This window comes from Genypterus blacodes, unplaced genomic scaffold (assembly GCF_046128005.1).
Source record: "Genypterus blacodes isolate CSIRO-AG114 ecotype Tasmania unplaced genomic scaffold, CSIRO-AGI_Gbla_v1 ptg000037l_1, whole genome shotgun sequence".
Taxonomy (NCBI): Eukaryota; Metazoa; Chordata; class Actinopteri; order Ophidiiformes; family Ophidiidae; genus Genypterus; species Genypterus blacodes.
The window spans coordinates 1999945-2015514 of record NW_027466850.1 but is presented as its reverse complement, the minus strand read 5'-3'; the positions used below and the strand labels follow the sequence as shown (position 1 = coordinate 2015514).

At 40.9% G+C, this 15570-nt stretch overlaps 1 protein-coding gene across 1 annotated transcript in view; it reads left to right on the top strand.

Moving 5' to 3' along the window:
• Window positions 1–15570, top strand: part of rnf123 (ring finger protein 123) — an 86579-nt gene that overhangs the window by 31046 nt on the left and 39963 nt on the right. Inside the window, exon 36 of the mRNA XM_076147279.1 lies at window positions 419–503. Within this exon, the coding sequence (XP_076003394.1) occupies window positions 419–503 (85 nt within the window). The remainder of the gene's footprint in view (window positions 1–418; window positions 504–15570) is intronic.

Sequence of the window (15570 nt, the reverse complement as noted above, 5' to 3'; positions counted from 1 at the left end):
GGTTCACACATCCTGCTGAGAAAGTTATTATTCTCTCTTTGATGGAGTATCAGGGTGTTCATGCTCCCCTGGGGATCAGCTCCTATTCACACAGGAGTTTGGGGGGCGGGGAAGGAGATTTCAAGAGCCATAGATTATAGTATGTGGAGAGAGGATATCACTCAATTGAAACAAATTTGTGACTCACCAGACCGGGAAGGAGACCAACCAGACCAGTCTGTCTTCTGACCCCCATATCTGACATTGCACATTGGCTATGGTTATTTCAATGCATGTAGGAAATGAAAGAAAAATCTGTGACAAACTAACAAAGTATAGGTTTTATTTTCAAGAATGTAATTGCAAAAATCAACTGAACCTCAGTAAATCAATAGTTCCATGTATCGGTATTAATACACACATATTGTGCGTGTTGCAGGTCTGGAGAGTGTTGACCATTACCCTATCCTAGTTGCTGTCACAGGCATCTTGGTTCGAATCCTGGTGGATGGAGACAGACACGGGTAAGACTTCCGTCTCAGTTGGTTTTGTACCCATGATACATTTGAGCTGTGTGGGTTTCGTTAACTCACTGCGGACACAAATACGTACCCGTTAGTTTCTGTCCACCTGAGTCCAATAATCTCTTTTTAGTTTGTTAAATGCTTGGATATTCTTTACCAAACCTTTTGTACTTTGCCTCTGTTGGACTCACTTTGTTTATGGGAAACAGCCGGCTATGGTTTTGTGTCGAGGTTGGTGAGAATCATGCAGTGTATTCACAAGGTCTCAAATCAATTCAGTGTGCTCTAGAGATGCGGAGTAAAGATTTAAATACTTTGCACAATATCTGCCAGGTTTCTTTCCTGTGGGATCTACCTGACACCAGGGTCGTACCAAAGGTAAATGCAGAAATCGTTTGAAAGGGTTTCATAGCAAGGAATAGTAGATTGAATCGCAGTCTACTCTATTATCTGGTGGCAATGGAGAGCAGCACCTTGTTTGTCTTAACATGTCAGAATCTAAATTGAAAACTCTTGAGAAATAATACAGATTTCCAATCAGATGTAATCTCCCTGACTGTCACCCAGCCAACGCTGTAGACTTTTATCAGCATTTGATCGAGGTTTAATTAACACCGCCAGTCCTCCAGTGACATGGCTCAGAGGATGAATCCAAACTCATTACCTCTCAATAACTCTCAAACCAAATTATACTGTGAAGGTCTGTTGGCTGTTTGGGGATGAGCATGAAATTTTAGTGCGGCGATTAATCAGCTTTGTTAAATTGTGCACCTCTGTAGAACACGCATATTTACACTACACAACAACACACACTGCACTCTGTTTTGGGTCCTTTGGATTAAAGCAGTCATTTAATTGCACGTCTAACAGTGTCTTAAAGTGGCTCAAGGGTGCTGGTCTCTGTACTTAAGTGGATAATTTGGTTTCAGGAACACAGGGAGGTTCTAATCACCTCAAAACATGTCACGCTCTTTACACCGCTGCTTTGGTAGGAGATCAGGAAATCGTTTTGGTTTAGCTCTTGCAGTCTCTTTCTTTCTTTTGTCTTGGTTTCTGCCTGCACAAGTGTATGCACATACAAAATTAGGGCCACAATGGGGCATATCATGGGGTGTTGATGGGCTGCAGCGTAGAGGAAATTCAATTATTTGATGATAAAAGGTCCGGCTGGTGCCAGAGGAAACCGCCGGCTGACAGGAAACGCTGGCTGACAGGAATGAGATTCAGGGACTGAAGCACTTCGCTCAAGCGTAGCTCTGACTCATTTAGTATCAGGCATCAGAGCAACGATGTACTCAAGCAGTTACATACAGTACACTGGGACTTAAAGCATTATTTTAGGGTTCAAAATCAACTGTTGGGGAATGAGGAATTAATTGTATAAACCCTTAAAAAATCAGGTAATGATGTCAATATGTTCTGACGCCAGAGGGAATTACCTTTTGTACTCTGGCCACCAAAGCAGCTGTGTGGTTTAAGTGTCCTGCTGAAGGAAACTGCTGTTGTGATGGTGATAGATGAGAAAATGGTATTGATTGTACCTGTTGAACTAATTATTTTAATTAAGTTTGTATTTTCATGTTTCTACCAGATTCAATACTTCAGTTAACAGTGAATGAAGTGTATTTTGCTGTTTGTTTACCCTGAGTGCATACCAATCTGAGCCACAAACCTGATTGCTAGTTGAAATGCCAGTGGAGTTGTATTGACGTGTAGCCAATACGGAAGAGCTAATATGATTTGTTGCGTATGGAGAACTGTTGGCAAACGCTCAGCACACTGACAAATAAGGCAATTAAGCAGCTCTGGGTTAGATTACTGCAACAAAGGACTTTGGATTGACTTTTGGATTGGATTGATTGTTTGTGCAAGTTGAAGCTGCAGAGAAACTTTTCAGATTTTCAAAAGTATACTTGATAAAAGAACGAGAGCAAACATTGAGTAACAGCTTACTTTTTATATGGTTTGTGTGTGTGTGTTGTTGTGTTACCATTGCTATGGTTATTTTCTACTTAATCCTTCTGTTTATACATTTTAAATGCGGCAATAAGAGCAACATGACAGCATCTGGACCTGATTAATAGAAATGTTCCATATGAAAATTATGTGAAATTATTATTTAAAGTTGTTGTTTTAATAGGCTGCTGGTAATTGAAGGTAAATATGATGAATGAAGTAACAGTTTGGCATTGACATTTCTGTTAATTAAGCAGAAATATCTCTCGTCTGGATGCACTTAGGTAGTATAATTGGGCATTTGGGCATAGAAACCTCCTGCTTGTTCAAAAGGGTGTGAATTTAACAGAGAGAAGCTGCTGCTTAAATCTACAGTCTTGCATAGTCAGAGTTATTTTCCATTCACCACTCAGTGCTGATTGATGTGTTCTTAATTTCCCCCTCTAATTGCTCCCATGAGATGACACATGCGAGGTGTGAAAGAAGCCAACATCCTCCCTTCCCCGTCGCCTCTCCATTTACATTTCCTCTTCTCTCGTCTCGTGCTTTCCGTCTCTTTTTGCCCTCCGCCTTCTTTGTTGACCTTTATGTTTATGCAACGATCATACTGTTGTAGCTTTTTATGAATTGAAATATGGTGAGTAAAGTTCTGCTGATCTCCAGTGTGAAGTGCAGCTGAGCAGGTGCATGCCTTCACTACATGTTGCCACCTTTTCTGCCCCTGGAAGTCCCTGTAGGAGAGAGTAGGACTGCTCTTGTCTCTGGTCAGAGACTTTCTAGAAGCCAAGCATATGGGTAATGTTTACGAGGTTTATGATAATTGAGGAACAGTTAACGTTATGGAGTAATTCTACTATTTGTACATTCCCTGCTGTGTCTCCGGAGGGTGTGTGCAACTGTGCATGCATAGTGAAGTATCTCACGCGCTCTCTGCATAATATGATGACGGTCAAACGGACGAAAACGTTGCTGTGTGTTGTGTATAAACGATTTTCTGATGTAACATTATTTTAAGTGTTACAACGGAAATGAATGTGGTTTTCATGTCCCAGATTTCACATCTCATCATGTTAATGGTCTTTTCATATCATCCTTCTGGTGAAATAATGACGCTGCTTTCATAGACTTGCTGGGGTTTTGTCCAAACGAGATGTTGGGGAGCAGAAACTCTGGATATTTGTAAACTTTTGAGAGCAGCGTTTGTTTAGAAAAAGACATCAGTGCATCAGCAAATGTCTACGAGCGCTAATGTCTAAAAACAACATAGAATTAAAATAATCCGCGTACTCCTCTTGATTATGTCAGGAAAGGTCATCTAATTACAGCGTAGGACCGAGAAAGTTGAGTGGAAAATTGAGCAGCGAGGAGTGAAAGGACATGCATTTGTCAATAATGAAATGCTTAATACCCAGTCAATATGATTGAATATTTATATGAGTGGATCCACTTGCTAAAGAGGAAAGCGCCACTTCATTTTCTATGCTTGTACAAAATCTCAATTATTCTCATGGAGAAGCTCCTGATGGTTGCTGGATAACATAATATTTGTTTACATTCCTTCTTTTTTTTTTTCCTGTCTGATATTGGGTTGTGATATGTCAGACTCTGGATGAAAATAGGGTGTGTGATATATCTTGGTTCATTATCCAGCAGCTGGAGGAGTGCTGTTGGCTCGACTTTGGCATGAGCCACACTGTCTCCCATCTTGGCGGGCTGCCACCTAATGTCAACATGTCAAGTTCTGGGCGACGGTTAATAGTTGTTTGTGTCCTTGACTGACTGCAGGTAGGGTATTTATAAGGTGGTTGTTGGTTGTTGGTGGTCCTCTGGAGTCTTTGTGCTTATCTGTAATGGCCAGCTCACCAAACAACACTGAGAAAATCAAACCAAACAGAAGATAATGCAGCGCCGGGGACGCCTAAATTCACTCTTAATTTATCGAGACGTCCCAGTGTTTTGTGTCAGAGGTGCAATCAGTAAACCAACTCTAAACCAAAGGATTGGGGCATCAGCAAAAGTCAAAGCGCATGATTAAAAACTGCTCACACTGAAATTGATTGACACAGTCATAATAAATCTACATCCAACTTATTGATGTTTTATTTTAATTGAATGGGTTTTAATTTATTTTATTAGTTTTTATTAATTAAATAAAATTAAGACTGAACTAAATTCACATTTGTCTATGAAGAGTAACGTTTTATACATCAGGAAATTAAGATTTAACACTTCAAATTACCACATTTATGAATAAGAAAGCACTTTTTATTTATTTTTTTAATAACATTTAAACCTTGACATTTTGAATTTGTAGTTTAGCTTATACAATGTCTGTGTCATCTTCCTTTTACTCATTTTAATAGGTTAAAAAGGAATGAATCCCCTAAAGCAGTTAATGTAGCAAGGATCAGATAATGTACACGCAATTGTACTGCAGTAATTTACAGTAGGAACTGTATGAGTCACAGCCAGTAATGACTCTCATCTGGTAAAATGAATTATTATTGAAATGTAAGACTTCACTGGACAGGAATGGAAGGGAATCTTCATATAACAGATTAGTCCAACTAAGAAACGTGATTTCTTATAGTACAATACACCACACACACACACACACACACACACACACACACACACACACACACACACACACACACACACAGACACAGATCTGTTTGTGGGTACAAACCTTTTGTCATATTGCAGATGTACCGTAGTCTTGGAGAGCCTGAACATATACAAACATATCTTTCATCCTGTAGACAATTGTTTCTCTATTTTGCAAAGAACCTTCTCATCAAAAAAGGAATGTGTTTTCTATGTGAATGGTCTCCTAGTGAATGGTTTCCCATGTTTAGGAATGTGCTTCGTGACTCTCGCTGGCTCTATTTTCCACACACCACTTCTCATGCTGTGATACCACTGTTAGCCTCATCTGCTTCATCTCAGCAATGCGTCTTTGGTCATCTCAAAATGAAAGCAAACACTCTTAAGTTCAACAACCAACACTCTCATAACACAGATCACAAACGGTCCTATTTTATCTCAACATAATTCCAAGATATCCTAGATGGTTTAGATTGGTGAATAGACCAGTTTCCTCTTATCTGCTGCAGCTTTCTCACACGTTTGTTGAATTCGCTCACTGGTCGAATGAGCTTGCTACACATGTACTGGTGACTGCTTGCTCGAGGGCAGAGGCCGTCAGCAGATTTGTGGTTGCTTGTCAAAACAGAATTATGTGAAAATAGCATCCGTTTGACGTCATTTTAAACAACTTCAAACATTCTAAACAACAGTAACAAAGACACATTTTTCCGAATACACGTTGACACTGAGGTTGCACAAGTGCAGCCAGTTGCTGATATAGGGTCTATTGTTGATATCCCTCTGTAGAACACTTCATGACGTAAACACTGGAACAGGATTTATTTGTGAGTGTTGAATGTAACCACAGCTGGGGAAAGTGTAGACACAGACTGCTACTCGTCGTTTTAGTGTAGTTCTCTCTCTCAGCACTTTCCCCATCAGTGGTTAATCTAAACAGATTTCTTGCAGTTTCAAATAAGTTTCTTCATCAATCATCCTGTTAGTCAACATGCGAGTGTCCCCATTCTTCTGAGCCATCAGAATTTTCTGTGCTTCTCTTATAAATACTTGAAAGAATCCTTTTAAAGGTGCAATTGTTTCTCTTCTTTCACAAACTGAATCAAGACCTCAGCCAATGTTTGTGCCACGACATCTTCTCTAAACCCCTCCGGTTGTATTGAAGTTACATTTAATTCTTTCATCTTCAACCCCACAGAACCTCAGGCAGATCCATTATTACAAAGTCACACTTATCAAAGACTCAAATTTTTCAGATTTATTAGAAATTCTTAGAAAAAGCTTTTTCTCTTTTTATGAGGGTAACAAATGTGTGGAGTGCAAGAGTCGTCGCACACATAACCCATAACGGTGCCGCCATAAAACCCAATGAAGTGCTGGAACAAGCTGTAGAAGTGATGAGACTGCTGGAGGGAAAATGAAAGGATCCATGTGAGATCACGGTGTTAGAGTTGGAAAGCATTAGTCATTTGGCTTCAGAAACTTTCTTCCATCATCTTCCTTTTAGGTTATAATTGGACTTCAGCTCACATCATCAACAGCCATCACTTTAGTGGTCAAGTCACTTTCCCCGATTCACTCATGATCGAATTCCATCAAGGAGTCGTCTACAGTCTCCTTACCCCTCACTGCCTTCATTAGGGTGTCCATAGATAATGGCATTTATTGACCAGTGAATACGGAACACATCAGCACTCTGCTAGAGCTGTTATTTAAATTCTGCAGGTCCAGGTCAGGAGCCCTAATTACCGTGCCTCTAGTCAGGTTGACATGTAGTATATAACAGCAAGGTGCAGGAAGGTTATGGTGCTCAGGCTAATAGCACTTTTTCGTGAATGTGTCATTATATTAAACGCCAATTTAAAATTTTAGCCCACCCCCAATCTATTGAGACGTTCACATACCTGTGTGTAATCACAGGCTGGTGGAAACTCTGATTCACATGGCATCAACAAAGAATGATGGAGAGGCCTCTATTTCACCGGCATAGTTAGCATGTCTGTCTTTCTACGCCCTGCTAGGTCCATTAATCAGTTCATTCATTCCTAACATCTATTTCATTCATCCATCCACCCTTGGTACCAATTATTTTGTCTTTGTGCCCTTTTGTGTACATTTGTCATTTTTGCTCCACTGCACAGCCAGTAATAGGATCGTCTCGCACCGAAAGACCATATTTCAGCTTTTTTATTCTCATCTAATTATCAGGAAGAATTTCCCTGATAGCAAGTAAATGCTGAAAATTGCTACAACATTTTTTACAACAAAAGCCTGTCTAGCCATCATGTCTCCTGAGGTTTCTGACAACATACAGAAATGAATCGAATTTGGACTCCCAGTATAAGTGATGTGACGCCTTTCTCTTCTCTCATATTCCCCTGATCTTTGTGGATGCTGTACAAAATCCAATCGCTAAACAGATCCTTTTTATTTAAGCGTACTATCTGGCACTACGGATGCAAAACATGTCATTTAGACTGTGCTGTAAACAGTGATATAAGACGAGGGTATCCAGAACAATGCCAAAGCAAATTTATGCAGCCAATTTACTGTCACAGGCTTCCTTGGGTGTGTTTCTCTCTTTGTTTCCTTATGATACTACAGTGTACCATGTTGCCTAATTGTATGAGGGGAACACAGTGCACTTGTCCCCTGAACAGCCTCAAGCTGTGTTTTATACTAATTTCATGTTCTAATGGAGATCACACAAATCCCACAGCACTAATAGGTTTCGGCCACTTGTGGGGATTGAAGTGTTTGCATGGAAAACAACAGCAGGGTCGTGTTCCATTTACTTTGAGCTCCACTGCACAGCCACAACTCATCTGAATTCAAGTCGGCCCTCAAGGTTTATTCACATTTCACATTTGTGCCTAGTCTTAGGTCGCAGATGAGGAAAATGACACGCCCCATTTGCTTTTACTTGAAAGCAATAGATGAGATCTGTGGATAAAATGGAACTTGTTGACTCTATCAGCTACTCCCTGTTTTTTTTTCATTTTGGTACGGTGCTATTTGGCTCCTGAAGGTCTGTTCCTCATCACTTGTTCGTCCTGCTAACCGACTCCCTCTCCTCGTGTTCTGCCAGCCATTGCACAGAATGTCACCAATTTATATCACTTATGGGTTTTTTTTCTCTTCAGTTATTTTCATCTGACCGTCACTCCCATTTTCTCCTCTGCTCTCCCCCTCTGTTCACATCAGCACTATTAACATCTCTCTCCGTCTCTCTCTCTCTCTCCTCCCTCCCATAGTGTAAAAAATCAATGGTTCTAATTATTGTCCATTACCCAGGGCTGAAAGACATCAGGAGCAGCTCACAGGCATCCAGAGATTAGATTGAGACCAGGGCTAATTAGCTTTGCAGCTTTGGACCATAAGAGGCCTAGACTCTGGGGATGTTGCTTTTTCCACTACATAAACTCAGCCTGCTGTGATTTTTATTGCTTTGTGCAATAGCAGCTTTAGCTACTGATCCGGCTCAGCTGGGAATATTGTTTTTCGATTTGTAGTCACACACAGCTACGTCTGGCACGGTAAATGTTTTCGCAATTGTTTTTCTTTCTGTTTGGACGGCTCGTGACAGAATGACCAGAATGTTTCTGTCAGGTATGCACAAGAGGCCTGAAGATGATGCTACAACCACAAACAAGTGTTGCTCACATTGAAGACCACTTGCCCTTTGGGTGAGAGAAAACTCCTTAGGTTCCAACCAAACCAGGAATAAATCCAGTCCAGACATTCACACACTGCAGTAACTACTACTACTACTGACAGCCAACTCTAGAAGGAGTCCTACTAGTGCCACAGGTCTTTGACAATGATGGAGGCCATTGTGTTCTTGGGAAGCTTCCATGCTGCAGAAAGGTTGCTGCCTTCCCCTGATCTGTTCCTCAACACAATCCTGTCTCTGAGTTCCATTCCTTTGAACTCGTGACTTTGTGAACTGTGTATATTATTCATGTCCAATCAATTTAGTTTACCATCTCGGTGATTATCAATAGTAACTGCACGCACATGAGTTTAATTTCAAGTATCACTGCAAAGGGTCTGAATCATTGATGTCATAGGATATTGAGTGAAGATAGATGTGTGAAAACATAACCTAATAAAATGTGAAAACATTCCATTGCAGATTGGCAAAATACCTATCAGTACAATGCTGTTTCATAGTCAAAAATGTACATATAAGTATTCCAAAAGTATTTAATGTCCTGGATTGCATTTGTTGTTACCATCTTTCCATTCATTTTTTTAGTTTTCATTCATTTTCTGTCAGAGCCGCAGCACTTTGTGGAAGGATTTTCTCCGACATTCATGTCTGAGCTGAGAGACATTGAATTTAAATACGGCACTCTCTGCAAATCAAACATGGCATAAGCTGTAACAGCTGCAGAATTCTACTTCAGATTGCAGCTTACCCAAGTCGGAAGTGGCTAATATTTGTTCTTTACCTAAGAGCCTCTCCAGTACACCGTGTGAGTTTCTGTGCCATGTTCCCAATTCGTGCTGAGAGGCTCTCAGCTCCCCGTGAGCCTTAGCAGGAGTAAAAGAGCACAGAAAATGGAGGGATAGATAAGAGGGCATTAGTCTTGTTTGCAAATGGTGCGTTGCTGCTTGGTCTGGCTTGTTATTATCTAGAGCTAAATAAAAAACAGCTTTTAGCAATCTTGGTTTTTATGTGTAAATAACAGGCTTATTTGTTGAATGCCTATGACATAAAGCAGATACATAATCTAATGGCAAAACCATCTCAGTGCAGGTTTTCTGGTGCTTGAGATTAAAAAGGCAAATGTTCCCACTTGTATTCACAGATGATGAAGCTGTGGCCCAGATTTGTCCTCTGCGTTTCACCCATCTTAACTATTAGGAAGCAGTTGGCAGGCAGAGCGCAGCACCCAGGGAACAATTCTAGATCTATGGCCTGGTGCCTTGTTCAAGGGCAACACGTCTTTATGGTTGAGGAAATAAGATCACCCAGAGGAAGCAAGATGCAGACACGGAGGGAACATGGAACTTTGACATGGAAAGGACCAGGGGATGTCACTCCTGGCTGGGAGGAAATAGTTGTAACTACTGACGCCATCGCAATTCCGGAACAAGCTTCTGCTGAGACAAATCCACAGCTTGGTTTGTAATTCATGCCGCTCTCCTCTTCTGGGATTGGGTACGTGCCGGCATAAAGGGAAGCATTTTTAGAACTCTAATGAGTGGGTTTGTGCTATAAGATACTCACTGATTTCAACCTGACCAACACTATTTGACGCTTTTTCTTTGTTGTTTTAAATAAATTCTAAAGTTAATCGTGATGTCTTTTGAATAAGCAGCTTTAGAAACAAACACTGCATTTTTAAAGTAGCAGGAGTAAGATGATAGTGTTTCCCTGAGGCGGTGGTTTGATGCGGCTACATGTCGTATGTGCATCTGCGATCAACAGCTCATAGTATCGCTCACGATTCTCTCGTCAGCCGGATTCAGATGATGTTGCTACACAATGCATACATAAGAACAACACACGCCGTTTGTCCTTTTAAACACGGTTACAGTGATTGGAACTCAATCCTTTGTTAGCACTATGACTTCCATTGTTATCACATCAGTGCTGACTTTGAGTCTTCTTTTTTATCAGCCACCTTTGCTCTCATCTCATCTTTTTTTTAATAAGTGTTGGTTAATTTATCTAAGTCTTGTCGTCTGGATGACAGCTGTATATACAGTATAACACAAACCTGTCAAGCACTACCTAACCATAGGAAGAGCCACCATACCTGCCGTGCGTACTCCCTTGTGAACTTTAAAGCTTACCTATGCAGGCACATGTGATGAGCTGGAGGCGTTCTCTGTGTATTATTCATTGCTCTGCTGACAAAGGCAAATGCAGACTTGTCAACCCCTCTAGAGTCTCTGAGGTGACTGATTTCCATGGCCTGCTGCTCCCCTGTGTTCTTATCCGTGCCTCAAATTCTTCTGTATTTTGATGAACAATAAATCATTCTTTCAGTTCTCAAAAGGACGCAGGCATATTTTGACAAATGCTGGGAGGAAGATGTCCGCTTGATTGTCAGCAATCTGACATACATGCACGGCACAAAAACATAGATAGTCTTCTCTCTTTCAGCAGCATATTTTTCTCTTTCCTCCTGCACTCAGATGTACACATTTGCATATGTAAAGATACAAGATGTCTTATTGCGTAACAGTATCAACCATTAGCCTCCAATTATGGACTGTACTTATATAATGCCTTATTCCAAAATCCTCTACAATGACTCACATTTTCTTATACTACTCCAATTAGATCAACACATTTACTCAATTTGCTCACTAATCACTTACATTTCCAACATCTTAGATCAACCAAGGACAGCTGCCATCATGTTGTGTTACTCCTGTGTATTCATGAATGCGTAGGGATTGGGCGAGCATTTTTACACAGCAGTATTTGGTTTAGTGCACACACGCACTGTTGGCTACAGAGAAATGATGTCTGCTGAAGTGATCAATCAGCGTGGCAAAGTAGGGGGAGAAACATCTTCCAGAGATTTACAGATGAGGAACAAACTTCACACTGACAATATATCGGTGTGTGTCTAAACATTTTGCTGTTATTCGACTTATTCACTGACGCAATTATTTCATTTTGAAAGATGAGTTTAATGTTCGAGTTCAATTTTGGCATTTTGCAGGAGAGCTGGAGTGTTGTGCTCTGTTGCTATAGTGTATTGGGAAAAGCAGTTTTTATTGCCGAGAACTTAAAAAATGTTGCAGGGAATGAATCAGTGTGTCATCTCCTCCTGGATTCCTGTACGTCACAGAGTGTGTACGCAATTATTCTCCCATGTTTTTTTTGCAGTTATATCCAAGATTACAGATTCCAACTTTTCACTCCAACACGCAGTATCTCACTCACACAAAGCAGCTTTTAGCCCTGCAGACTTCAAATAAAACAAACAAAATATAACAAAACTAGCACACACACACTCCTGTCTTCTTTCTTTAGTTGCAGTCAGTTGGTCTCTTGTGTGACAGCATCATGTTGACAGCCCAGATTAACATAATAAAGTTTTGAAACAAGCCTAATGTATCTTTAGATGGCTGCTGTCTACCTGTCAGCCGTAGGTCCCACATCTATTACTTAAAAGCCTGAAATGTGTCAAAGCCCAAACCTGTTTGAGATGGTTTTGTGTTGTGTGTTGTCATTTTTGCTCCGTGTCCTCATTTCACCAGGAACGGGAACTGATCGTCTGCTGCTGCTGCTGCTGCTGAGAAAAAAAATCAGTTTTCTGGCCTGATTATCCCCGACAGTGTCATTAATTTGAAGTTGGCTTGAAAAATAACACAATTTATTAAATTTTGTCTTCATTACTTCTTCATCCTGGGGAGAGTTTGTTATTTGTGATAATAGTGTTAAAATTGATGTCTTTGTATGTTAGTGTTCGTATTTGATCCTAATAATATCTAACTGGGTGTGTTTGTGTTCAACCTGCATGGTGTGTGTGTGTGTGTGTGTGTCAGAGATTCAGACTACTAACGTTGCGGCGTAAGACACGCAGGCATCCATCTTGTTTCGTCTCTCTGTCAGAGCCTCTTCCATGATCACTCATTGGCTCTGTCACCTGTCTCACTATCGCGGCACATCAGCAGTCCATCATGCAGATCCAGATCACACACATCACAACACACCGTCTCTGGTTAGTCTGCTCCCTCTTTGTCTCCGTTTCTGTCCTAGAGGCAGACATACAGATGCTGCCATGTTTGATTGATGGCTCCTGAGTCTGACATATCAAAAGGACAGCATCCCAGTATTATTGTTTTGCTGATGTAACTGCACTTCAGCTGCATTTATCTGAGCTCAGTGATTATAAGGAGTTCCAAATGCAGCCGTTGAAGGCTCGCTGAGTTTTACTGGATGGACACAACTAGGCCACCTTGCCTCATGTTGACTGATGGCCATGGTTTGTAGCTTTGAAGAAGTGAAGCAGTCACCTACTTTCTTTAGTTTACCCTCAGACTTCAACCATTTCACAAACATAAAACAAAGCCTGAAGTTTTGCCTCCCGTTGCCCTTCTAAAATTAGATTACTCGTTCATCAATACACAAGAAATGATTGATATGACGAAATGTGAACAGGGCCCACTAATGACTGATGCTCAGTGTCACATTTCAATGATTCTGCTGCTTATTTGGTTAATGCGAAGAACTGAAAAGTACTTATTGATTGGAAACGCGTCGAAACAAAGCTCAGTATGCTATGCTTGTGTGTGTGTGTGCAGTATTTTCAAAGGATTCAGTTCAGTTGGGCTCTGAAAGACGAAACATGTTATTTAGGTTGTGTTTCAATATTGATTTTGCTTCTGTCTGAGCAGACTTTCAAAGTAAATGTTGTCTTTTTATCTCCCTAACTGAGAGCCTCAGATGAAATTTTTAAAACCTATCTCAGTATTGCGTCATATCACAAAGGTGATCTTAAAGTCTATATTGAAATAGTTCATGTAGAAGTTAAAGACTGTATTAATACATTTCTGTACATAGAAGTGTTTCTAGTGGTAAAGATAGCAGTTTTGATCTGTTATTCCAAAGCTGAGTCCAGTAATCATACTCGGCATTGGACCACTGATGTGTGTATTGACCTTTTTCAGTAAATCAATGCCTTCCTCTCTTCATTTGTGAGACATGGAAAGGAAAATGTGTGTTCGTTTACCCCCAGCCTCATTCATTCACTCATTCATCTTTTTTCAGTCATTCATTTCTCAAGATGACCCCTCAAGCTCACTGCATTGATATGTTATTGCTCCTTTGATAATGTTACAACAGTACAAACGTCACTGTAGAGGTTCAAATATGTGAATTTGTTTTCCAGGGAGCTTTGTTGACTCTGTCTAAGGTTTTAACTTTAAGGCAGCATTGTTCTGCAGTTCTCTGAAAGCCTTTCTCGCTCTTTGATGTACCTTTCTGAATGTGTCTTGGTTTTTGTGCGGTGGTTCCATTTGTTTGTTAATGCAGTCCTCAACCCGTATGTCCTGTTGATACATTATTCCTGCCTCAGTCAAAGTGCAGCCATAGCTCATTGGGTTTCCTGTTTAAAATATGTATAACCCATAGCAAATCTGTGAATGGTCACTTTGGTCTGGACCGTCATAAAACATTTAGTTATACCTGCAACCAACTGCACCAATGTTCAAATGGAAGCAAACCTTTTGGTGGACTAGTGTTTACGTGTTTGGTGCACCTGAGTGTGATTGTTTATACGTGACGAAATAGGTTTGATTGTTGTGTTAGACGTCAAAATTCCGTGAATCAAAACAATCCAACCTGTAAAGTGTAATTACCCATATCATTTACATTTAAATGCAATGCAAATATTACACACGTACACACACACACACACACACACACACACTTGCACACAAAGAGACATCAGAACTGTGATTTATATATTTTTTTACCCGAGTCCTTGTTATTGGAGAAGCACTCACGGTAAAGTGTGCCTCAGGTACACAGCGGCAGCGGTCTGTGTGTGTCTCGGTGCCTCAGGTGTGTGTGTGTTTGTTCTTGTGATGTGTGTGATGTTTCTTGATGACCTATAAACAGTTCTACAATCTCCGCAGGACACTGACTGAGCGGATCAATCTCTCAAATTGTGCCTGTGTGATTTGACCCACAAAGTGTGCAATATTCACACAGTGATGAGCTGCACGTTATCATGTGTAGCAGTGGGTGGGCGTTTGTGCGTTTGTGCTCATACGTGCCATTGTTGAGGCAGGAGCAGACTTGTGTTTCCCTGTCATCCCGGTGGTCTTCTGTTACCAAGGTAACAGAAAAGCACAGTATAAACCAAGCCCGGAGGAGGGTAGGGGGACTGACAGTCGGAATGAAGAGGGACGTTCTGGTGAAAATGAGATGAACGGGGAGGTGGAGAGTGTTAGAGGAAAGGCACGGTGCTGAAAGAGAAGAGGGAGAAGCTGAGGAGATGAATGAGAGGACGGAACAAGGTGGAAGACGGAACAGGAACGTCTGTAGAGGATTATCAGGCGAGAAGAAATAGAAATGGTTGAAAGAGGCCAGATGGGAATGACAGACGACTGCAAGAAATGGGGAGATGGTGATGGGGCAGGAGGACAGGATCTAGAAATAAACAGAATATACAGAAGTGGTCCATTTTTCTAGTTCAACAAAGTCAGAGAAACATTCAGTTTTCTTCTGCCTTAAAGGATTCCGCACGCTCCAGACTTTCTATCCTCTTTGTTTACACAGCAACAAGTGGCTACATCTCATGTAGGGACGTGTGTGTGTGTGTGTGTGTGTGTGTGTGTGTGTGTGTGTGTGTGTGTGTGTGTGCCTCTGCATACCAGCAGTAGCATTGTGAGAGGAGAACATTTACATTTGCAGTTATAAATATACATGTGTGTCATTTGGATTCAGAATAAGATTTTGATGAGAATTTGGCACAAATGATGCTTTAGGTTGGCTCTGCAGCGCAGCGCACAGATGGAACCAGAAAAC